We start from the raw sequence: 24,609 nt of genomic DNA, 5'->3' as shown, positions 1-24,609 counted from the left end.
CAAAACCCGGGGTGAAGTGTAATGTGCAGTGATTGTCTATTGGATTTGATGTTGACCCATATGTGTATTTACCAGTGCCCTCTGATCTTCTCACATTTTGTGATTGACTCAACACTTTTGAAGCATCTGAGCTAAAAGCTATCTTGGTATTGCTTAGACAGAAAAAGACAAAAGCCTTCAGTTCTACTAAATTCTATTTCTGTGCATGAATCTGGAGCAAAGCATTGTTCCTTTTATCTGATATTATGCAAGACACAGCCTTTTTCTTTCAAGGTCAGGATCTCAGGTACTGTAGCTAAATATTCATAAGACTGCATAGCTTCTTACTCCATAAAGAATTATTTGGTGGTCATTTTCAGTGCCTCCAAATCCCCTTTGTGGAAGATTTAGAAAGCAACACAGAGAATCTGCAGGTAGTAGTGTCACATCTTGTTTTCAGGGGAGCTTGTCTTTTTTCGACTTGCTCCACAGTGGAATGCTTTGGTTTTAAGTCCAGAATCCACCTTGAGCAGTTTGCATGCTTGGTTGTGCTGCTCTGTGACAACTGGTAAATTATGGAGAATCCAATAAGGGATGCACTGGAAGCATTTTGTGAAATGGAGATTATAGCTTAAAACTTCCAAATCAATTGTAAATGGACCTTTTTGACCTTCAGTGTCACGCGACTCACGATGAATTCCAACCTGCAAATTCAAATCAAAGTACTAACTCAAGCTACAATCAATAAGCAGTCACGCCACTATTGAAGCAAATCCACAGACAGGGAAACTTCACACAGAGTCTAGTTTTGGCGTTGTGATTTGATCCAAAATGGCTTAAAGCCAGGAAAAGAAATTAAGCTGCTTGGTCTCCTGTGCTCAAAGTTATCAGTTGTGGAAGGATATCCTGAGAAATCCTTTATGGCCTGTGAAACAGGGTAAGGACATGTTTCATGGACCCTCCTGGACAGAATATCAAGTCCATGGTGAGTAAGATGTGTCTCTGAGACATGACAAATGTTGGGACCTTTGGTGGCAAGAAGGTACCTAAGAACATAAGAATGAGGTCATCCTGGGTCAACACAAAGATACATCTATCACAGTCTCTGATGCTGGCCAGAAATGGATGCTTAAAAAATGTATGCAATAAGTTAGGTATTTCAAGGGATACCTCCTTTGGCTCTATTCTAGCAGCAGACAGAAACTGAGGGACATCCTGAATCAGAGCTGTTTCCACTTATCAGTCCCTGAGGCTCTGCCTGTATGTCTAATACATGCAAACATTAATAATAATTGTGATTGTCATTGTTGTTGTTACGACTACATAGAATGACAGCTCACAGAGCTGAGATAAGGGTTCTCCTGTTTAATTCGCTTCTCTTGTGTTTTCTTTTAGCACCACCACGTTGCCTTCCTTTATCAGGATAACCAATGGCTACATCACAGTCAAACCTCCCATTTGGATTTCAAACCGGCTGGATCAGAGGCCGCGTTCAGATCGCCCATCTCACCCTCAGCCTACAAGCTCAGCTTCAGCCAGCCTTTTATGGCCATCAATAACTTATCCTCTCTGCGTGGCCATAGCTTCTATTCTCCTGAATCTACTGCAGCCTTCCTGACCACATTAGTATTACGTGCAATCCCTTGGAATAGAGAAGAGAGATAATTTATGAATGAATTGGAGGTTAAGACAACAACAGTTACAAGCTGGACCTTCTCAGTGACTCAGTAGTGCCTTCTAGCTGATTTTGTCTCTTTGCCCAGATACATTTTGAAACTCTAAAGCTTTTATTGTAACACTGACTTACATCTTCTTTTTGTAGAAGGATCTTTATTTCCCATAGTGCTATGGGGTTTTGTAAAATATACATGTTCATATAAAGAAAAAAAAAAAAAGAAAAAGGAAAATGTATTTATTCAACTGGTAAACTTATTTTTCTTGTTGTATATGTTAATAACATCCCTATTAATCAGTAGTGATGGTGAAACAGATAAATTAATATTTTCTATATTTGTTTTCTAACTGACAACTCTGCAAATTTCTGAACTGACACCAAATGAATGCCTTTGTTTCTTTAACCATTACTTTTGACAGCAACTGTCCAATAAGTACATTTCTGCTGAACATCTTTATTTTACGTTTTTTAATCTCATTAACATATCTTACACTGAATAAAACAGGTCCTGCTCTCTGTGGCCTGATCCCATTAGAAAAATAGGTGCATTCTTAGTTCATTAGCTTCTACAACCTAAAATACCAGTTATTTTTGTATGACTTGCTTAGTAAATCATTTGTCAAGATGACCCTCTAAGTTCCCTTGTTGTCTTTAATTAAACTATTTAACAACTTTGGAAATTACCAAACACCCTCTTTGCCCTGGGATTGATTCATTAGCTAACACAAATTAAGACACCTTTCTCTTAATAAAAAATTGCTTTTAAAGTCTGGAATAATCCCACTGGAAATAATCTCCTCTCTCCCTCATTTTATATAGACACAAGCCTACAACCTTTCCCAGCATAAATGAGAACTGAATTTGGTCTTTCTATAGGGTATGAAGATGTAATATCCTGTTAATCTATAGAACTTCTTTGTACCGGTTGTATTAATGCAGATAGACAATGTGGAGGGAAAAAACATCTACAAATTCGTCTTCATCTTGCTACTATAATTCTTACAGCTAATATCTCCATGCTGAATTGTCCAAAATCTGTTCAGGACCACAAGAACCAAATTAACACCCGTGTCATGGACACATACAGAACATTCCTCCATTTGCAGACTGTGATACCTCTGTGGACTTAAATGAAAAAGTTATGAGACCTTATACTCACTGAAAAATTTGCTCCCTATGCCAGTAGCTACTTTTCATGAATGTGATGAACATCATCGATGGGAAAAAAACCTATGACCATCCAAGAAACTATTAAGTTTAATAAGGCATGTTGATTTTTTTTCCCCAACAAAACATGATGAAAAATGCATTTGGATGCAAGAGGTTCAACGAGAGAATTAATTTTGGTTGAAATAGTGTTTTTCTTTCTAAGTCATCTACAAACCAAAAATCCAAAATATGTGATGAAAACATCTTAGTTAAAAAGAAACTCAAAAACCAGAAAAATACAATGCAAACTTTTCTTTACAAAAAAAGCAGTGCTTTTTTACCTTGAAATAAAATACCAGATGATAATGATGATGATTATAATAATTATACTGATAAAAGTCTGACTGAAAACAGTCATGTGCTTTTCCCACCAGTCCTGCAGCCTGGTCTCCAGGACTGCAGATGATTCCATGCAGTCTTCAAGTCTCTGCAGTGAGAAGAAGTTTAAGATTCACTGTTTGTTTGTCATCATCCCAGTTAATTCAGGAAAGTAGGTTAGAAAATAATTAAACTACAAAAGACACATGGTATTATTTGAAACCAAGATGAAATACTGAGCTTTTCCACCATGCAGCCCAACCCATTGCCATACAAAGACCAGGGAAAATACAGGTAACTTCTTTTTAACTTACTGCACATCATGACCTACAGCCTTTGCTCTGTTTTTGACAGAAGGTTGTGTAGGTTTGTGGTCAATTTAAGTGGGTACAGCTGTAAGCGACCCCTGTTTTTTTCAGGCACAACAGTTGATAAGGCTGAATGGAAAACTTTGAGCTTTGCCCCAAATGTGAGCTTCAAGCACGCTCTATGCATACTTCTATGTTGTGTATTTTGGCTAGCAGAAGATTAGAGATGTTAGTTTTGGACAGACTCCATTCACCTTGCATAATATTTATTGCACAGGGCTGGATATTGGAAACATATTTTGAGAACTTTCATTTCGATTTTATTTGAGCTATTACCCTAGAAATGCCTTCATTTGAATATAATGGCTTAACAGACTTTCAAATTCAACCTTAGTGCATTTTAAAAGATGATTGGTTCTCCTGCTGTATTTAAGACAGAGATCAGAACTGAATCATAATGTCTTATTTACAAAAATGGAACTGGAAATAAAGTATGCAAATCTTAAGGGTGATGATAAGTTACATAGTAAAAGTGAACAGCCAACAAACCAAAACCCATTGAATTTTATTTGTTGTAATCTGATTGAATCCAGGAATTATTTTGTGGTACCATTCCAGAAATAATTCCAAGTGTCAGAAAACTTACGGTATAAATAGACAAGACCACATAAAGATAAGGGAGAGAGAAAAGAGCAGAAAACAGAAACAAGTTGTCCAAGACAGTAAGGAAAACCACCGACAGGACCAGGACTAGAAATTACAGTTCGATAGTTTCTCAGCCTGTGGCTTTCTCCATAAGCCTCTGGGGCTTTTTTTAATGTTAAGAGCACACAGATATCTCCACACTCACTGCTGTCATCCTTCTGCACAGAATAGTCCCTCTGTTTGTCACTGATGAGGTGTTTTTTCTGAGTCACTCCTCTACAGGACAGTAATATTCAATATTCATTAGCTCAGATATCATGGTATGTTTGGATATCACAGTATGTAAATAGCTTGGATATCAACGTATGTTTTAATGTATTTGCATTTCCTGGCATTTTGTCAATAATTCCATGAAATGAATGAATGTTACTGGAGCTTACCGAATTTCCCTTGCGCTGGTGCCCCGTGTTTGTCATACTGCAGTGCAGGTGTCAAAGCGAGGTGTCTCCTGGTTTTGAGGTTCACACACCTGACTTCGATCACCTAAAAGCATCTAGCTTAGTCATCTGGGCTTTCTCTGGTTAAGGGAGAAGACATAACCTACAACAAACACAAGATTGAGTAGCTTTCTGTAGCTCCTAGCTCAGGAACCCCACACGAACGGCTTCAGCAAAATTCTCTAACCAAACATTTTATTTTATTCTGTTGTCTTGCCCTGAAGTACGACCTAGGGTAACTTTTTTCAATACATGGCATGTAATCATACCAGTACTGGAAAATGAGACCCTCACTGTGATTGATAGAAGGTATTATTTATTAATCAGCTACAGCAGCCCAGTATTAATTAAAATATACTAATGCTGGTTAGCACAGATCTATGCACATCCATTGCAATGAATCATGATTATGGTCACCATGAATTTAAAAAGTCTGCATCAGATTTGATACATGCTCCTGAAGTAACACTGACTGCCAGCTTCATTGGACTTCAGTTTTCTCTGTGAGGTTTTCAGAAAACTAGGAACCGACTTTTTTATTTTTTCTTCCAAAGGAAAGCTCAGGTTCCCATGTAATCACAAAATTCCAAGAGCAGGAGATTTAACAAAAATATCTATGCCCACTATATATAATAGCAAACACCGGTGATACTATTTACCACTGTGAAACACAATCAAGAGAGTCATGCAATGTCTAGCAATCAAGGCCATGGATTCTGCCTGAGTCCAGAGCTGAATGTTCGTATGATTCATCTTTTCAACTCAGCTACAACTGACACCAATACAATTCATATTATATGTAACTGTAACATTATAAATGAATGCTAATTATCTGCCATGCTCTTGCCCTGGTGGAATAAATATCCCATACCACCAGCAACAGATCTAACCTCCACTGTTTCATTGTTTTAATGCTTTTCTTGCCTATGTTTGTCTATGGATGCTATATTAACATGCATTGCCACTTGGAGAACCAGTTAGTAAGCTGGGACAGAAGGTATTTTATATTTTATGACTGATGTAGTTTCTCTGCAATCCCTCGGGCTGTTGAATAATGCAGTACCTCTTCTGGCAATAAATGATGAACATGATTTATGATAACTATGCTTTATACAGGTGTCAAAATCTGCTTTGTTGAACTTCCTTTCCCATTCCTCCAAGCTCTGCTGTAATTTAGGAACACCCAAGGTACAGAGTTGTATATTTATCCAAGTTCTTCAATATACAACTGCGGGGAGAGAGAGATGGAAAGAGGGAGAACTTAATCTATGTTTAGTATGTTGATTAGTCAAATGATATGACCCAGCCATTACCATATACCACTGCTGGGGAGGAATTTCCCATCATCTATTTATCTTAGAGAAACCAAAGTGCCAAAGTTATTATCTTAGCATAAATGTTATCATTCCAAACTTTGCTTAGTACCATATTTCTATATTATATTCAAAAAGTATATGGGCTTGTCTTATCTCTGCCGTGATCAATGTTCCATGGAGTGTTCTAGAGTTCAGCTTCAATTTAAGCTTATTTCATCTTAACTAAAGCAGAAAGAGAATTGCTGATTTTTGAGAGAATACGGTGTACGTTTCTGTGTGTGCATGCACACGCATGCATGGATGTGTGTTGTGTGCATGTGTTTTGTCCCAACTCAAATGCAACCTTTCCTATGACTAAATTTTCAAGAGGCACCTTAATCAAGCTAAAGGCAGAGAGGTCTTTCCAGTAAGTAGTCAGTACTTTATGGGAATTATTAACCACCCTGCAGATTCATGCTCACATTGAATTTTAAATTGCATGTTTGTCAGTTTTCAATTCAAATGTATTTCAAATATTTTTTCCTGTTCCGCCTCCTGCTTTCGTGAACTGTTTTGAAGAGTATAATAAAAAGATGCTTTCTAATATTATTTTGTCAAAATATTTTTGTAGCATAATATATTAATAAAATGTTATTATAAATTCATAGCACAAGAATCTTGTATGTCTAGGTTATTTCCTTTGCACTAAAAGCTAGGGAATGACTGAAAAAAAAAGAGAACATTCAGTTTGCAGAGCTTATGCATGCTGCTTCTCTTTTGCCCAAGACCAACATGAGATGGAAGAAATCATGCTCTGGGGAAGGTTCCTCATAAAATGATGTGGTTTTATCAAGTCCATTCCTGCAGAGATGTGGAGAATCTCTCTACATACCTTTTCATTGGTGGGAAGTTGCTGCCCCTGGTGTGTAACGAGTCTGGAGCAGCTTCAGCCTCCAATCCGTGTCACTCAAGAGAAGCCACTAGGTTAAACTTGTGGCATGTTTTAAGTGCAGCTTGGGCAGAGGGAAAGGCTCCGAATAGCAGATGCAGGGCCCGGGAGCTGTGCTTGTCTCTACCATTTCAAAGGCTCAGTGGGAAAGCACAAAAAAAACACAAAGGCTTTTTTTGGGGTGGGGGAATGTAGGAGCAGGGACCTTAAAGGACACAGACCTGATTTCTGGGGGGAAAAGTTAGAGGGAGAGGTTTGGGATGTTCATTCTTATATCTGCTCACTTGCACACTGCCCAGGGTAGCAAGTGGTGTGTCCCACAGCCTTTGGGCCAGAGACGGGGGCATGTGGGACCACAGCTGGGCGATGGAGCGGGACTGAGTGCGTGGACAGCCAGCAAGTGCTCCACAGGGCTAAAGACAGGGGCTCTGCCAATGTGGCAAGGCTTAACACCGGTATCCCATGCTGTGCCACAAGTGGATTTACCTCCCCTTTCTGGGAAGCAAGGGACAAGGAAGAAAATGCCTTGACAGCCTCTGCAAGACAATGTTACCGTCTGCAGCCAGTGAACCTTTGTCAGCCTGAGTGAAAGCAGAACCGAGCTCTTCCGATTTAACGACATCCTTCTCCCACTACTAAATCCATTTGCCTGCATACTTACACTTGTAAAACAACAGTGCAAGCCATGGAGCTACACCAGCAACATTAGTTAATGTCACTGCTGTTAGTCCTCAAGTGCTGCCTCTGGGAAGCATAGACTCACCTCTCACACGGGGCAAGGGGCAGCAGGGCTGGGAAGCCAGCCCCTCTGCGCAAACTAGCTGAGTGTGTGCAAAAGCCTAGATGAAGCATCTGCCTTCACTCCTGGTGGTTTTCTCCAGTGGAAACAGTTGGTGTCCTTTGAACCACTGTTGTTGCTGCTGGCAAATAAAATAACCTTGGAACTGTGTCTCCGTTGGGGATGGAGCACAAGCTACCTCTCCGCAACAAGATATGGAGACACAGAGATATACTAATTTTTCTTGGCATATTCCTCTTTCTTTCCTCAAAGTCTTGCCTTGTAGCTGACATTGCAGATGTCTTGCTGATCACAGCATTTTTGTTTGCTTCTTAATTATGTGCTAAATCATTTGCTCCTTAACATGCTATTTTTGAGAAGACTCCACCAATGAAGCTGTTTTAGACATATCCACTGTAGGAAATGCAGTGGGAGGTATAAACACTTCAGTTGGTTTGAAGTGAACTAACTATGGCACAGGAAGGAATTGCTGTTGCAACACAGAGGGGAATCCTCTCTAAAAACACAGTTAAAATAGAGCTCTTCTATTGAAATACCAACCAGACAAAGCAGTTTGCCACCTCTGTCTTTGGACTCACAGCCAGTCTGGAGAGTCTGTGTGGTCCAGTCATGGGCTTAACCCTACCTCCATGCTCTGTGCCCTGACCAGTCCTGAATTTCCAGCTATCCCTGGCCCTGGCCAGTCCCAGACTGCCAAGTTCTTTTGCTCCTAAGGGTCCTGTTCAGCCACAGGTCTGAAAACAATATAAACCTTCAGCCAGCAGAACCAGATACTGGCTCAGTGGTGCCATTTGCTTAAGCTTCTCCTTCCCCTGACCTCTCTCTGTACTCCTAGACTGTAATTGCAGCTTTTTACTCTAACTTGAGATTTTCCTGTTTATAGATTTGCACCGGAAAGAGGGGAAGATGTGATGAGAAAAGTTCAAGGCAGAAGATTGGGTTTCTTGTGAAATAACTTAGCATCTGCATTGCCATCCAGCAGCCTATCGCCTTTTTGGATCAGTGATTTCCAGTTCCCAAACCACCTGAGTGCCACTCACAAGTGCTCCCCACGCTGAGCAGGTTGGAAGGAGTATTTAGCAAAATGAAGCCTCTGAGTGCTCTTCATGTTTCAGTCTGCTCAGTGGTTTCCAATTGTTTCAGCTTGCAACTTTCTAGTATTTTCCACTGAGAGTGCAGACCCCTGGCTGTACTTGTAATATATATCTAACACCTTATCTGAGGCTACTGCAAACTGTAGAATTAGGCCAGGGATCCCCAAGGGCCTTTGCACCACAGGCAGATGCCCTTGAGTGGTTTGCACCACTGTCTGGCACCCATCTTTGGTCCAGGCTAAGGATAGATGGCTTCTGCGGAGAAGCTCAGTGCAGAAGTACCCAACCACAGTCTGCTGCCCCGTTTATTTATTTATTTATTCATTCATTCATCTATTTTTATTTTAATCAACTTAAATTATAATGCAGAGTGTTGGTCCTCTCTTCCTGATGAACATTTAAATGGGGAAAAATACTCAGGAGACCTTTTCACTTTTGCGGGTGTGTGTCATTTTCTAGCAGAGAATTCAAGCATAAAATTCCCTTCTATCTTCCTCTTTTGGCAAGTCTCATTTTTATTTATTTATTTATTTTTAAGCATGTTGTGCTGTGAGCAACAAACCTGATGAAGACTTTGGGGGTTTTTTAGCATGTCTCTCTCTCCTTCACCCTACTTCAGATTTACCAGTATTTATTAACGATTGAACTCATTACCTCTCCCTGAGCAGAGTTGGTAATAGCGTTTCCCTGTTATCTATTACTTGCTGCCTATTCTTATGAAACTCCTAGAAATTTTTATATTTGAGACCTTCAACCCCACGTGAGCAGTTTCAAAAATTGCTAACCAAGAGTCAGTTCCAGTACACTGTGATGACACAACCATCGTCATTTTAGAAATGAGGTTACATTATGACTTACAGGCAAATGTGTTTGAGGCAGCACATCTGAATGAAAACACATCATTGCTTGTGCGCTTAATCACCACTGAACCAGGGCAGAGCTTTTCCCACTGCACATGATTTGTGGAGGGACTGAACAAGTTATACCGAGTTGGGGGAAAGCTGGAGTTTAGCTGAATGTTAGGGCAGTCTGTGCTCCAGACTCATCTCAAAGATGTGCTCATCTAACACAGCCACACACAGGAGCTCCATAGCATCTCCAGGGCCTCAGGTGGAGCAGAGGGAATCACTGAGAAACACCTCAAAAGATCAGGGCCCAGCTGGATGCACAGGCGGAGCCAGAGGAACTCCAAAAATCACAGGGGATGTCCAAAGACAAAAATGATCAGACAACCACAAGTCTACTGCCAGTAATGGAAACAACAGTAATGGAAAAAATAGTATGTGTTTAGATAGCTGAATATTTGGGTGGTGGGACTATGATTACTTCATTTCACTGGAGGTCTTAAAATATCAAACAACAAAACTTTACTGAGCATTACAAGTTCTGTATTAGTTTAACATACAGTTTCTCCCACTACAAAGAAGAACTTTCTAATATCTTCCTGTATATTTAGTGAGTGAATTTCAGGTACTGGGTTTTGGAAGGGCAGAGAGTAACAACAGTGAAAACACATGCAGGCTGGGATAAAAAGGTGCCTGGCAGCCACATGTGCTACACCTACACCATCTCACGCACCTAACGATGCTCTTTGTGTCAGCAGAAGAATGTCTCAAGAGCACTGCTGTGCAAGGTTCAAGTGCCAGGACTTCAGGATGATGGGACAGATCTCAAGGCCAGGGCCCTGGCACAGCCACCATACTTTTGCAGTTGTAAAAATACGAGTCAGGACTCAGAATCCCAACAGGTACATCTTTGAGTTAACCTGTGCCTACGTAACAGCCTGTACACCTAACAAACCACTCTTCCCTCTCCATAGGTTTAACACCTGGTAAACCACATTATGTGTGCAGCTTTGGCCAGAGTTTGAGCCAACATCCAGTCAAAAGCCTTCCACTGACTGCCCTGGGCTTTGCATTACATCCCGAACACCTGATTCATTTGAGCAGCAGCTCCCAATCCTGCAGTCTCAGACACCTTGCTTCACAGCACACCAGCACTTCTTTAGGTTAGGTAGCACCTTTGGGTACAAGCCATCATCCAAACCACTGCACTTCATTCCATTTTCCACATTTAACAAGAATATGGTTAAAACAGCAGAACGAGTTACACAAAACTAAACCTCCATCGAGCTGATTTTCAGAGGAATGATAACAATAATAACTGCGACAGTGAGTTCATGCTAGCAACCCTCATTCACACCTGGAGCTCCCTGCCTTCTTGGAATGAAACGCAGTTTGAACAAAGGGACCAAGATAATGTAAGAAAACATCAACAACGGGCAGATAGAGGCAAAGCAAATGAAAGACAGATGTAGGAAGGAAAGGGGGAGCTTTCTGCTTTGATTTGCACAGGTCCCATATCTTTATTGTCCTAAGGAATATCAGCTTGTTGTTCTAACAATATCAGTTCTCCAGTCCTCTTGTGTGACTTATGAAGCATCTTTTATTTCTTCATATGAAAGCCATTGGTTTTAATTGTAACACGATGGATGCACAGCCCCAACTAGTTCGATGTGGCTGAATTATTTGAATAGCAGTGCAGTAGGGCCCTTTTTCATTCCAGAGATCTCTGCAGCTGCTTGTCTTGGCAAAGGTAGGTTTGTCCTCAGCCTCATCCTGTGTGAAGTCCTTTCCACCCACTCAAGTTAGCCTGAGCGTTCACCTCATTTTTAATGGGAGCATTATTATCTTCTGTTTTGCATTGGCAAAAATAATTCTCAAAAGGGGAAGAGACAGAAACTCACACCTACCCATCTTTCTTGAACAAACTGTCTTCATCCAAACTGTAGGAAGAAAGCACGTCAAGGAATTTGCCAAGACTTGTTTTTCTCTTAGAAAAGGTCCAGACTAAAAGTGGACAGACAATCTGTGATATCAGCTCTCAACCAGAAGGAGCCTCTTGAAGACACGTGAGTTCCTATAATGTGTGTACTGCAATCACAAGGGTGGTAGTTGTGTGATTGTACGACAGACAATGCTGATGTTCTCTGGCTGTGCATGGGCCAAGCGTGGCCCTGAGGGCAGGATCCAACCCACGCAATTACTTTATCCTGCTGCTGCCTTTTCCTCCAAGGGAAATGCAAGCAGTTCATGAAGAGCTAAACATTTTTTCTTGACCCTATTTGTGGCAATGTGCATTGAGTCTGATCTGCCACTGCTGAGTCCATGAGGGAGGGCAGATGGAGCCATCTCTCCATGCAGAGCCTGGGGCTGGAGCTCAGGCTTGGTTTGCCATCCCTGATGGTTTAATGATGACAAACCAACACCTGGGCCTTTCCCCATGGCTCAGCAGGCCCGTAAAAAGACACATGAGATCATGATGCATGTGGAAAGAGTAAAATTCTGAGACCTGGTTAGTTTCTCTTCATAATACTTCCCTTAACTTTCCTTGAAACCTCAACCTTCCCAGGCCATCTTTATCCAAAAGCATTAACACAAAAGGAGGGGGGAAAAAAAGCTAAAGTATTGGTGTTAATGGAAGACTCAGACATGAAGACAAAAGTGTATACCACGTTTGGAGTCTCTGTAGCCTACTGCCAGCAACAGGCTCTGCTTGAAAGAAAAGTATCTATCTCAGCATGCAGTCGGGTGGAATAATAAAACTCTAGTCATCCAGAGACATGGACGAGGAGAAAAACACTCATAAATGTGCTGTCTTATGTTTCTCTTGAACTTTAGAAATAATTTTTCTCTCCTGACCAAAGATTAGTCACAGAAACAAATGATACCATATCTGGGAAAAATATTGGATAGGTGGAAATGATCTTTGGGGAGAAGGAGAGGAGGAAGGGAGCAGACACATACTTCTCTGTGTGCCTTTCTCACCTTCACCTTTGAGCCTGAGCATGCAAATGAAAGTGTTGGGAAAAAGTCAAGTATTTGAGTCCAGCCTAAAGCCAGTTGAGCAGCTTCCCACTGATGTTTGGTGGGTTCAGGGAGCTGATCTTGCTGCTCTGCAATTTCCTAGGGCTCCCACTCTGCAAGAAGCTTGATTTCTCCCAGAGGACACAGTAAAATGATTTTCAACACATTTTTCCAGACTCAAAATGAAAAAGAAAAAACTAAGGGACTAATGAAAGTATTCTCATAAATGCCACTCTTTGGAAAAGGCTGGCGCTTGCTATGGTTTTCGAAATAAAGCTCCAGTTCCTCCAAGTACTTCTGAAGTACTAAGTTAGACTTCACAACACCCAGAGGTGTCAGGTAAAGAACAACCTCAGCCCCATCTTAATAAGGTGGGAAAATGAGGTGGACAGTGGATTTTATGACATGCCTGAAATCACAAGAGACAGCTATGGGAGCAGGATTCAAAAGGCAGCCCTTCCTCTATGGTACACTGTTCTCAGAAACATGGCTCATTTATTTAAACTAATAGAGCTTTAAAAGTGCTCCCCTGCCTCCTTTTTTTTTGGCACAAATTCCTGCAAAGACAGTGAATTAAAAGCACCAAAGGGCATCATTTTCATTTGGTGTTTAAAGAAGCTGTTTCCATAAAAGCAGAATATGTGAAATTTGCTCAAAAGAGTAAACTTAGGAATAACCTAGAGGATTAGAACAAAAAGTAAATGTTTTTAAAATCTTTTCTTAGACAAGGCTGACCTGACAGTTCAGCTCTGGAGTGGTCTTTCTGTATAATACCAGTCAAGTGGTTCAACTAGGGACTGGCTCCTGTCACAACGTTCACTCAAGTGTTGCAGGATTATGCATTTCTCCAATCACATGAGATGAAGTTCTTTAAAAAGCATAAAGTCAATGCGTGTAGTCCAGTACCTCCTCATTTTCTCTCTTCAAAAACATGCAAAGTGGGATTCAGTTCATATACCACACACTGTCTGTGCGCTGTCACCCAAGCTTGCTTCCTTCTGTGGTGTCGCTCAGACTGACTCTTCTCTTAGCGAAATATTTCTAGTTTATGTGATGACTTGTCAGCTATTTTAACAGATGCCGTTGTGCTCAGTCCCAGCCAGCTTCTGCCCAGAGAATGCAGTTTTATGTGTAATGTTTGTAAAGGCATTTCAGCTTGTCTCCCATGAAGGGTGACCAACTTCAAAATTTTTTTTTTTTTTTAAAAAAGCAAGCACAACAATGGCTGACTCATATTCGCTGTTTGTGCAGCTCCACTGTTTTCTGTGACCATGCAAAATATCTCTGATGTGGTGGGATGTGTTACGGCAGAACTTGCCAAGCAAGCTAGGAATTGGACAAAGCGCAAAATGAGCTGTAATCTCCACCTAAAACATTTCCACTGCAGGATCTACTTAGAGCTTGACCATGTCAAAACTTACTCTTTCCTAGAACTAAATCTCACCATCGTTGTTCATGTAACATATTTTGGTCAGAATTGCAGGACTGAGTGATGCTGAGACATTCAGTGAATGCAGCTAACCTTGGCCGATATTTTTATTAAATAGTTATGTATATAAATGGTAAACTCAAACAAGTCCACTATGAGACAGAAATGTGTAGTTTTTAATTTTGACTTGGAATGATTTCTTGTAACAATGCACTTTCATACTATAAGATCAGAATGAAAAAAAGCAACATGGTTTGGCTTTGTACAAAATAAAAGCCTTACATGAAACAACCAAATTTTCAATTTTGTTTTTGATTTTTAAGTGCCAAAATAATAATACATCTGTCACTGATAAACAGCAGAAATGTTTAAATATCAATGGATGGAAAAATCAACATTTCTACTCTAGACAAAAATGTTGCTTACACAGTTGTTATTATAGTTTCATTGTTGAATTGCACCTCCCCCCTCTCCTAGCAGCATCTTTCCTCTGTTCATCCTGTTTTTGAGGCTAGGAATTGGACTTTGCTTATCTTTTTTACAGGCCTCTATAAACTAAGGCCTTTTAAGTACTCCTTCCTCCTGAGCTTATAAGGCCTGTTAAGAATAATTGCTAATGGATGGGCTCTATCTAAACCTAACTTCTTGTAATTCTCCCATACTTCAGACTGTTGAAGACCTCAACTCAGTTCTCTCTCCTAGCAAATGTTGCCTTGAATGCAATTACTGTGTGGAGCAAAATGTCATTGCAATGTGATAATTTGATGATGATGATGCTGAAGTGCTGAGCTGCACAAAGTAATAATCTTTGGTTAAACCATAATCACAGCACTGGAAACCATTGGTTAATCATGGAAACTTCATATTCAGTGTGGTCTTCTGTGCTGTTCCAAGATATTATGAGAAAAGGCCATAAGCAGGCTGGCAGGAATGTATTTATGCTGTTATTCACATCTTGTGGCACACACAACACATGCTAGAAGTCATCGGCTTGTGGTTTGTTTTGAAAAACAGGGTTCACAATTAAGACCCAGTGTTTGAAGATGGAGGTGTCTATAAGTCTCTGTCATCTTTATTAGGAGAAATGCGACACTATCTCCATCTTCATTTCAATAATTTTTTACCCATGATTTCTTCCACAACAGTAGTCTGAAGTCACATTTAGAGCATCACGTTGGGTAGTTACAAGGTGCTGCTAACTTGTACTGAAAAGACTGCCTGCCTTGTGCAAAGGCAGCCCAGGTACCAGCCTTTCAGCAGAAAATGAAGCCTGTTGCGGCACCAGTGGGTGGTGAGCTGTGGTGGGGATCTACAAGTTGTAGAAGATCTCTATAGGGGTCTTGGTTTACTCTGAGGTCTCTATGCATTGGGACTGAGTTTTCTCAGGAGCCGTGTGAAGGTCTGTGCATGGCCACCCTGTCCTGCTGTCCTCATTAAGGTTGCTCAGCCTACGCCTTGGCTAACACTAGCAAGGCAAAATCCTTGGGCCAGCAGCAGTGGGGAAATAATCCCTGAATGCACAGGTGCAGTGGTTTGAGGGTTGCACGCTTGTGTTGAAATAATGTTCTGAAATCCATGGAATGGTCAAATGTGACAGTTCTTCCCACCTTGAAGGAGGCCTCTAAACAGTGAGAAGAGCCCACGTCTTGTCTGCCTCCGCTGACCACGGGGCAGCACAGGCAAGCAGTGTCCACTGTGCACCAGCTTTCAGGCAGGGGCATGTTGTGGAGCTTAAACCCATCCACAGACATTCTCTGAAGTATCGTTTCAGCTGGTCATGCTTCCTCTTGCTGCTTCTCTGTGCTGGGACACACAGGTGCACAAAGCCAGCTCATCACTGAAAATGCAGCACAGTGAACTGCCTCTTGCTTGGGTGGTTGTCGAACAGCTGCTTCAGTTATGACATAACTTTTTTTAAACTTCAAAAGAAATCTACTTCTGAGCTGAAAACATACGGATTGTTTCATAAAAAAGCAAGGGTGAGATGTTAGCAGGCCATGTAGTGGACACAGTGGAATTGCAGAGTACACATAATATCCTGTCAGTTCCATCTTCTACTCGGCTTTCACTCCTTAGGGGTCCAATCCTGCAATTTTTTTCTCAAGCAATAACTTCATCCATGCCAACAGAGTCTGCTATTTCATCTGCTGGTAGCCAAACTGGAATGTGTTTGCTTTAGGAGTGATTGTGTGCTTTTCTGGTGGGCTCAAAGGACAGATAAAAGCTAGTGCCCAATTCTGCAGAGTAGTTTCTATTGAGGTGAATGAACTCATTAGTAAAAGATTCCTTTAAAAATCTGTATCTTTTGCAAAGCCAACGTGGGTTAGACTTTCTGTGGGGTAGGTGGAGTTGAAGCATGACCAGACATAGCTCAACACTGTTTCATGCTACTTGCTGCCCCTGGGAAAACTTTCTGATGCCAGTTGGGACAGGCTGAGAGTATAAAAATCATATGGACTAGGCTTGGAGTTCTGGAAATCTTACAAAACACAAAGGATGCCCAACTTGTTGAGACAGTTGTGAGGCAACAGGTCACACAGATGCTCTGTGACACCGGAGCTGCACCCAAAATTCTGACAAGAAAACCAATGGAAATGTGTTGCTGTAAAACCTGATTTTTGTCTTACTGATATATGCAAGGAGGAGGGAAGGGATTTTATTAAAAACAAATAAACAAACAGATTCCTGTCTAGAGCTACATCACCAGTCTGCCAGACCCCGAGTTTTTCTGTTTCACTGCCATAGGAATCATTCCCTGTGCTGGGTTTCTTTGCCGGGGTTTTTGGTAGTGGGAGAGAAGGCTACAGCGGTGCCCCTGTGAGAAACTTCTCAAAGTTCCCCTGGCTCCAAGTCAGACCCACCTCTGGCCAGGGTCAAGCCAATTAGCAATGCAGGCTGCGCCTCCGCAGTATCGTATTTAAGATGGGGGACCTGAGAGGAAGTTTGGATTACTGAGGAGGAGTGACGAGAAAGACACCTTTGTGAACAGCCAGGACAGTGAAAGGAAGGAGGAGGAAGGGGGGGAGGTCCGCCAGAGCAGAGACCCTGTTTCCCATGGTGAGACGGCAGGGCTACCCCCACACACACACACGGAGGTCTGTGGTAGAGCAGAGCCCAACCTGAAGCCTGTGGAGGAGCCCACACCAGGACAGGCATCTGCTCTTAAAGGAAGCTGGGACTCTGAGGGGAGAAGCAGCTCCCACTGTTGTAGTTCAGTGCTGGGAGGACTGCAATACGCAGGGATGAGCTGCATGTCAGCATGGGAATGGCTGCTTCCTGAGGGGAGAACCCACACTGGAGAAAGTTCATGGAGGACTGTCTCCAGTGAGAGGGGAGCCATGTGGAGCAGGGGAGGAATGTGCGGTGTTCACCCTCCTTCCCAAGGAGGAAGGATTGGCAAACTGACTGAAACCCCCATCCCCTATCCCTGTCCCTTTCCATGAATGATGACTGAAAGCTTCAACTTGCAAACAGCACTCTCAATTAGATGGCTGCCCTTGAACCAACTCATTGATACTGACAGCTAGAACACAACAATGGAATAGAGGTAGGAGGAAAAAAAAAAAAAAAAAAAAAAAAAAAAGAGGTGTTATGTTTAAAAACAAACTAAAAGCCTCTCAATTGCCAAACCCACAGTCAATGGAGAGATGTAGTGGTGGTGTTTCCAGATTGTGGTGATGAAAAGCAAAGATTTTTTAGCTAGTTTGGGGGAAGGGAAACACATTCCAGCAACATCATTACCCAATTAGTCCTAGCAACACTGCTGTGGAGAAGGACCACTCTCATGATTGTGTGAAACCGGATGAGCTCCTGACATGACGGACAGCAAACTTGGAAGAGTGTGGAGGTGAGGACTGCCCATCCTCATGGGTCCCTCTTGCTAAGTTCAAGGGGCTGGAGTTCAAGCCTCAGGGACATGAGATTAGCTGTATGGGGATCTGCTGTTTCACTCCTACCCTGTGGACCAGCTCCCCAGAGAGCAGTAACAGTCCCTTCTTTCTCCTGAAGGACACTGGGGACAGCAAAGCAGACAGTATATATTGTTGAGTATAAATGGTTACAGTTTAAACCAAGAACCCACGGTGCCTATATATATTGAATAATTAACATGTAATATCTTTATGTTAGGAAACACATTAGTGACTAGGAGAGCTTGAAAGAAGACTCTGACATGAGTCATCTCAGCCTCTGTTGAAATCCTCACACTGGCACCAATCAGCTCTCGGATTTTTAAGGGCAAACTCATAAGCTAGGCATCCAGTGATCTGCTACAAGATGAGCAAGTGAAGAAAACCTCACACAACCAACACAGCCTTCAGGAACAGTGCAATTTCAAAAACATACTGGGAAACATTTCCACATCACTGAAAGCATTTGCTTGGAAGTCTCACACTGGGTCCATAATTGCTGTCAGGTATTGCAACTCAAAAAGAAATGTAATTAGTCCTCAGTTACATCACTCTGATTCTAGATGAAGGGTTACACTGTGCAGATCTGTCTTGTAGACTAAATATGCTCTGATAAATGTATTCTGGCATCAGAGATTTGCATAGGTGGGTGGCTTGGAGAGGAATTCATGTTAAGTCCAGAGCCAAAGACTGGGAGAAGAGCTATCCCCAACACCCATTGTCCTTTGCAAAAATAATAGAAAATTGATGATCGTCCACGCCAAAACCACCACATTCCTCAAGCCTAATTCCAGAGGGCAGCCTATATGCTGCTCTTCAAGCACACACTGCTCAAAGGCAGGTCAGGAACTGCTGCTGGGTGGGGACTGCGGCACAGGAGCAGGAGACGGGTTGTCCCAGGGGCTGCCAGGTAATTTAGATCCTTGAGGCACAAAGTGAGTGGTGGGAACTGATGGGGACAGCAAAGCACATGAATGCCCAGACCAGGTAATAAGGTTGAATCCCCAGCTTCGTGCCCTGCAGGTAGCCTTTAACCTCCGTATCTCTCATCTTTCATTTTTGTTATAATAGTGCAAACTGCAGCAGCACTCAGACAGCAGATATCAGCATTTGCTGATCAGCTCGGGTCTAGCACCAGGGCTGGAGCGGGTCAGGCCCAGACATGATCTGTACCATGGCCTGTGACACAGTATTTATCCTTTTGGCTATCAGTGATTGGCATGATATTAATTTTCCCTATAAATGGTGTGCTTTGTGCAAAGATGGGACTTGGCTGTTGCAAGGAAATTGCTTTAGTTTACAGAAAAAACAACAAAATAATCGCTCTAAAATTATTCCAGATAAATACTGTGCTGATATACAGCAAGATTTTATTTATGTCATGTGCAATTAGATATGTTTTCCACCTTTTGATAGGAACATTTTGGTCCCAAGTAAGAAGAATGAAATGCACACAAGCAGCAGGAGGCCACAGCTAGAAATGCTCCCTTCATCCAGGGAAGAAAGGGCTCTTACATTGTGAAAGGGAGCCTCCTGTTGTCTTCCAACTGGCATTTTCTGTCCAGTTGAAAGTTAAAATAACCCTTCCTTTATGCTTTCGATACTGTGATCTAATGGCTAAATGGATTTTTAGCACAAAGCATAAATTCATTCTTTGGATTCACTCATCACTTAATGGAAAGGCCCCCTAAGTATTGATTACCATAATATTCTGCTTACATCCCAAAGAGTGGCTGCTCAGCAAAAGAGAAGAACAGACTGTCTCACAGCACTGCAGTTATATTATAATATTAATAATAATTATAATAGCAACAACGACGGCTCCATTGCAGCTGGCTGCCTGAAGCTGCTGCACACTCACACTGTGCAGGCAGTTTCCAAAGACCAGAGGTCAAAAGGCACAATTAATTTTTGCATGATACGTGGTTCACCTCTCCTCACATTTCGTTGAAAGGAAGGCACAGTGTCCCAACTCCCCAGTTTAGCTGAAGACCAGTGATTCTCCTTTCACTACACAGCAGCACTGCTGCAGGTGACCTGAGAGTGAAGCCACGCAGTAATCTTTTGAGCAACTGACTTTCTTGCTTTGTGTTAGGCACTTGTGACGCCCAGAACCTGTATGATGGTTCCCAGCAGACTGATTCTTCCAAGAAAAACACACGTAGCTTTAGGCATGGGGAACACTGGTGGACTGAGGCCACAGCGAGGGCAAAGAGCAGCAGAGACCCTAACTGGGCCTGAGCTTTGCCCTGGGGTTATGGCCTCCAAAGGCTGAGAAGCAGTAGCAGTAGGGTATGAACATAAAGTGCAGGGAAGCAGAGGATTTGGGCACTCTAGGACATCTCCGTGAGAACAGATCTTGAATATACCCCAGACCTTAACTCATGTGCACAAAGAGATGTTATAGGGACAACCTGTAGTGTGTCAACACGGCTCCTAGGGACTGACATATGGGTGGCAGGGACAGATTGGAGGCTTACAAGGACACATATCCCATAGCATCAACCACTTTCACATGTTAGGCACATGTTTTGCAGTTGCTTAGAGCTGCCTTCTTAATTTTCCTCAGCTGTCCCCATTGTAATAGAAGCATCATTGCTCTGAAGAAGCAAAGAAAATGCCTTTTAAACTCTGAAATCAAGAAATTTGTGGGAAGAGAAGTTCTGGAAGTTAACTGAGTTCATATCATTAATAAGGAAGATTAATATTCCCTATAATGAAATGTTCCTGCTTCTTTGCTCCACTAGTCATGGGTTTCACGCCACCTTCAGTATTTGGCTGTTGACTTCTTCAGGCCAATTCAAAGCTTAGCTGAAATTAAATTTATGGGCACAACCTTCCCCTGACCGAGGCTCAACTCCTCAGATAGATCCAGGTCCGTAGCTCTCACTGAAGCACAAGGGAGAGGAGACACTGAAATAATTTGGGAAGATCTAAACTTAGGAAGGAGTAGAAGCCATTTCTACCTTAAAACACTGAATTTGGATGCTTTCATCCGCTATCTGGAAGTACCTACCTGCAGAAACTGAGGGCCATACTTCAATTAGATTCCTAAAACTGGTCTGTGAGAATACCCTGGGAAAAGTTCAGCATCCCAAAGCTCATCACAGGACACTGAAACTAAACCCAGCTCTGCTGCTGCAGTGGTGAGCCCTACAGCTGCTAAGCCCATGATGCCGTTTCTTCCTCTGCAAGGAAAGGGCCCAAGGCAACAAAGGCACTGGGACAGGTCTGCTCACCTGCCCAAAGACAAGGCTGTGCTTCAGCTTCTTGCTTCATCAAAAACTGAAGTTAGCAGCTGTGAAGTAAGACTGCTGTCTTTTTTTTTTTTTATATATATTAGGAAAGAAGTAAGACAATTCATTGTTCTGGGGAGAAAATTTCCCTTGAGTCTAACTACTGAAAAATCAAACAGCATTTGAAAAGCAAGACAATAAGGCTAGCTTGAACTCACAGAGCATAAGAATTGCTCTGGCAGGAGCATAAGTGATTTTCTGATAGATGTAATAACAATGCTGCAATTACATAAAACAATATGTAAACTGAAAATGCAATACCACCCTGTTATTTGTACACTCCCTGTTCCACTGTCATCCTCCTATTGTTAGCCCTTTAAGTATTGTCTCTCTTAGGTTTTTAAATACTTCATTAGTATGATTTGCCACCAATCTTTTTGTCTTGAAGAAGAATATTTTTTCCCACCAGGACTCTAATTAAGCCAATATTTAATGTGGGAAATTCAGGCTTCAGCAATATCTCCACACTCGTACCTGATACCAGGAGAAAAATAACACCTGAAAACCTGATGTAAGGTGGGAAGTATACAAAAATGAATCTTTCCTCATGGAGAATAGTTTATAGAAAACTTGTAAAGGATGATGAAAGTGAAGCAGATTCACCTCTGACCTACTCCCACCTATGAAGCACACAGAGATGCTGTAAGAAATTAATATCCTCTGGATCATAAAACTGATTTGAACCCCTGAGAAACAAATAAATTGACTTGTTTTGACTAATGTCTTGTGGACCACTCAAAAAAATTATACTATCTCTTTCCACTCCAGCCCGGGAACATCGTAGCAGAAGGCAGGAACAGGCAGCCTCATTCCCTTAAAATTTCTCCTTGTAAAACTTCTACTGCCATAGTGCCATCTAGAGACAGTTAAAGAAATTAAAGGGATTTTGTGGTTGCTAAATCCAGCCTTTAGTGTTGTTTGAGGGTTTATATGCTCATACCCCAGCAATGATTATTGCTCACTAGTCCAGCAGCCCTTAATTTTAATATTGTGCTCCAATGATTTGATCCCAAGCCCCGCTGAGGCCAAAGCAAAAACTCCAATTGGGTTCAGGGCTTGTCCTTCTTCCACAGGATGGGGATCTCATCATGATTAGCTTTTTATTAACATAAAAGTGCTAACAGAGCATCCACTACAGCAAACAGCTTTGGACACTTTTGTGTGTGACTCCAGGGACAGCGGTACCTGAACCACAAAATTAACATTACACTATTGGAATTACTACTATCTTTTCCCTAAAACCCAGTACAGAGTTAGAGAGCACAAGCACTTGCTATTTGTTCTGATATTTTAACATCCTCATGTCCCTGTGACAACCTGAAGAAAAGCAAGAATTTGAAGGGTAAAAAAGGGATTTCATAGAAGTGAAAATTTAAAATTTAGTCACATTGGAGGGGAAAATAGCATGCTGGTAAAAAAGATACAGGTTTAATTCCACATTTCCAGCTGTATCATAGACACTGCAGGATTTGGGGCATTTGAGTCTTATTTTCCCTGCTTCCTATACAGAAAGCTGACAATGACTCCTCCACTACCTCTTTATCTCTTTTTATTTATTTATTTCTCTTCAGATCTCTGTGTGATTGCTTAGTACCTCAGCCATGGCCTGCACTGTCATAAAAGTAATGAATAATATTAATTAAAAATATTGCAAGTGTCTCTCCACATAAGAATGATTTAAAGAAGATGTTTTCTTACACTCCCAGGAGAACAGATTTACAGACAAATTTAAGCTACTAAGTCAAAGGCAAATTATGGAAAAATTGAAAAGATAAGGACAGAGAAACTACAGGAGATAAAATTGATGATCATCTTGCAAGCACTGAAAAACCTCCTCTTAATCCTAAAGCCTCAGATGGCAAAATATCTATGTTGTACTGCTGCTGGGTGTCCCAGGGAGAAAGATGGATTAAACAGAAGGCAATAAAATACAGATCTCTCTCAATGGCTGCACAAGAGCAAAATACACATCCTTCGTACATCCCTAAAAGATTTATAATTACCCATGGTTATAAATTTTCCTATAAAAGGGGTTTAAATAGAAAATACATTTTTTGGTAACTTGGAAAGAAAAGACAATAATATAATGATCAAAATTCCACTGATGAGCTAGTTTTGCTGGGGAAGAGGTAAAGCTTCATTGTCCAAGAACCAGTATCTTGTCTAACAAAAATAGGTCTAGAACTGAGCATCTCTGTGTATCTCCGTATGTCAGACTACATGAGAACATGGTAGAAGCATTTGGAGATGTGATTTTTGAGCCTGCTTTTTTCTGTGAGACTTATATGGCTGTACCCTGCTGTAGATGGGCATCTTGAACATTCAAAGCTGAGCCACTGAAGGTACGTGGGCCTGATACTGGCAAATCACCCTTCTGAGAGCCCTTGGCTAGTAACACTGGTGTGGAGTCCAGCAGTAAAACAATAAAGAGCTAAAAGGAACGGTATTAAATATTCTACCAAAAATAATTTTTGTCACTTTATCTATGTCTTGCAAGTCATTGTTGAACAAATAGTTTGTTTCCAAATATCTCTCACTAAAATGTGGTAGTACAAACCATCTACTAAGCAGTTACAAAGACCATACAGAAGATTTTAAACTACCATTTACTTAGGACTATGTGAGTTAAAGTGTGGTTAAAAAACACTGTCTAAACAGACAGTCTGTCTCTGAGACAAAAGTGTGAGTCATTGACATTCATGTACACATTTATTGACTTTGTTCCAAAACCCCCCATTGAAAATGATGCAAAAATAAGAAACCAACCAAACAATACTTCCCCACATGCAGATAGGTGATCTACAGAGAACAATTCCTAAATAACAATAAACCTATGGAGCATATCCTGCTGCTGAATCTACCCTAAATCAAAGGAAAGGTGGAGCTGAGGATCTGGTGATCAAGCAGGGTCCAGAACATGACCTTGAAATAGGCCAGAGGGACTGATGGGGCACAGAGAAAGCCTCCTGCCCTGACACAGGGACTTTTTGGGTTGAATCCTGCATATTCATCAGTCCTACATGAGCAGGGCTATGGATAAAACAAGCAAAAGGTACTTGCCCATGAAATCCTCTGGGATGAAGAGCCCAGGGCTGAGGATGAGGGACTTGGAGGGAGTGAAAGCACAGCAGACCCGGAGGGGGACTGTCACCATCCTCTCTCCTGATGTGGGGCTGAGCCCTGGTAATGAGACCTGTCACACTGCACCCTGGTGAGCTGGGCGGGCTGCCAGGGCCCCCTGCCCAAATCTCTGCTCTGACATGGTCTTCTGCAGCAAGTCAAGGACCTGGTGCAATCATCAGAAAGGCTCTTCACAGCACTGCCTCACCTCCCCCCCAGCCT

At 41.7% G+C, this 24,609-nt stretch overlaps 1 protein-coding gene across 1 annotated transcript in view; it reads left to right on the top strand.

Annotated features, from left to right (window-relative positions):
* The window catches only part of TRABD2B (TraB domain containing 2B), a 294,426-nt gene extending 287,909 nt beyond the window's left edge, over nt 1-6,517 (top strand). The window contains exon 7 of the mRNA XM_042785821.1: nt 1,375-6,517. Within this exon, the coding sequence (XP_042641755.1) occupies nt 1,375-1,597 (223 nt within the window). The 3' untranslated portion in view covers nt 1,598-6,517. The remainder of the gene's footprint in view (nt 1-1,374) is intronic.
* Nucleotides 6,518-24,609: the final 18,092 nt, after the last annotated feature.

The sequence above is a fragment of the Tyto alba genome, unplaced genomic scaffold (genome assembly GCF_018691265.1).
Source record: "Tyto alba isolate M040663 unplaced genomic scaffold, T.alba_DEE_v4.0 Super-Scaffold_1000006, whole genome shotgun sequence".
NCBI classification, from domain to species: Eukaryota; Metazoa; Chordata; class Aves; order Strigiformes; family Tytonidae; genus Tyto; species Tyto alba.
Note: the sequence above shows the minus strand (reverse complement) of the source record. Positions and strands in the feature narration are given on the sequence as shown.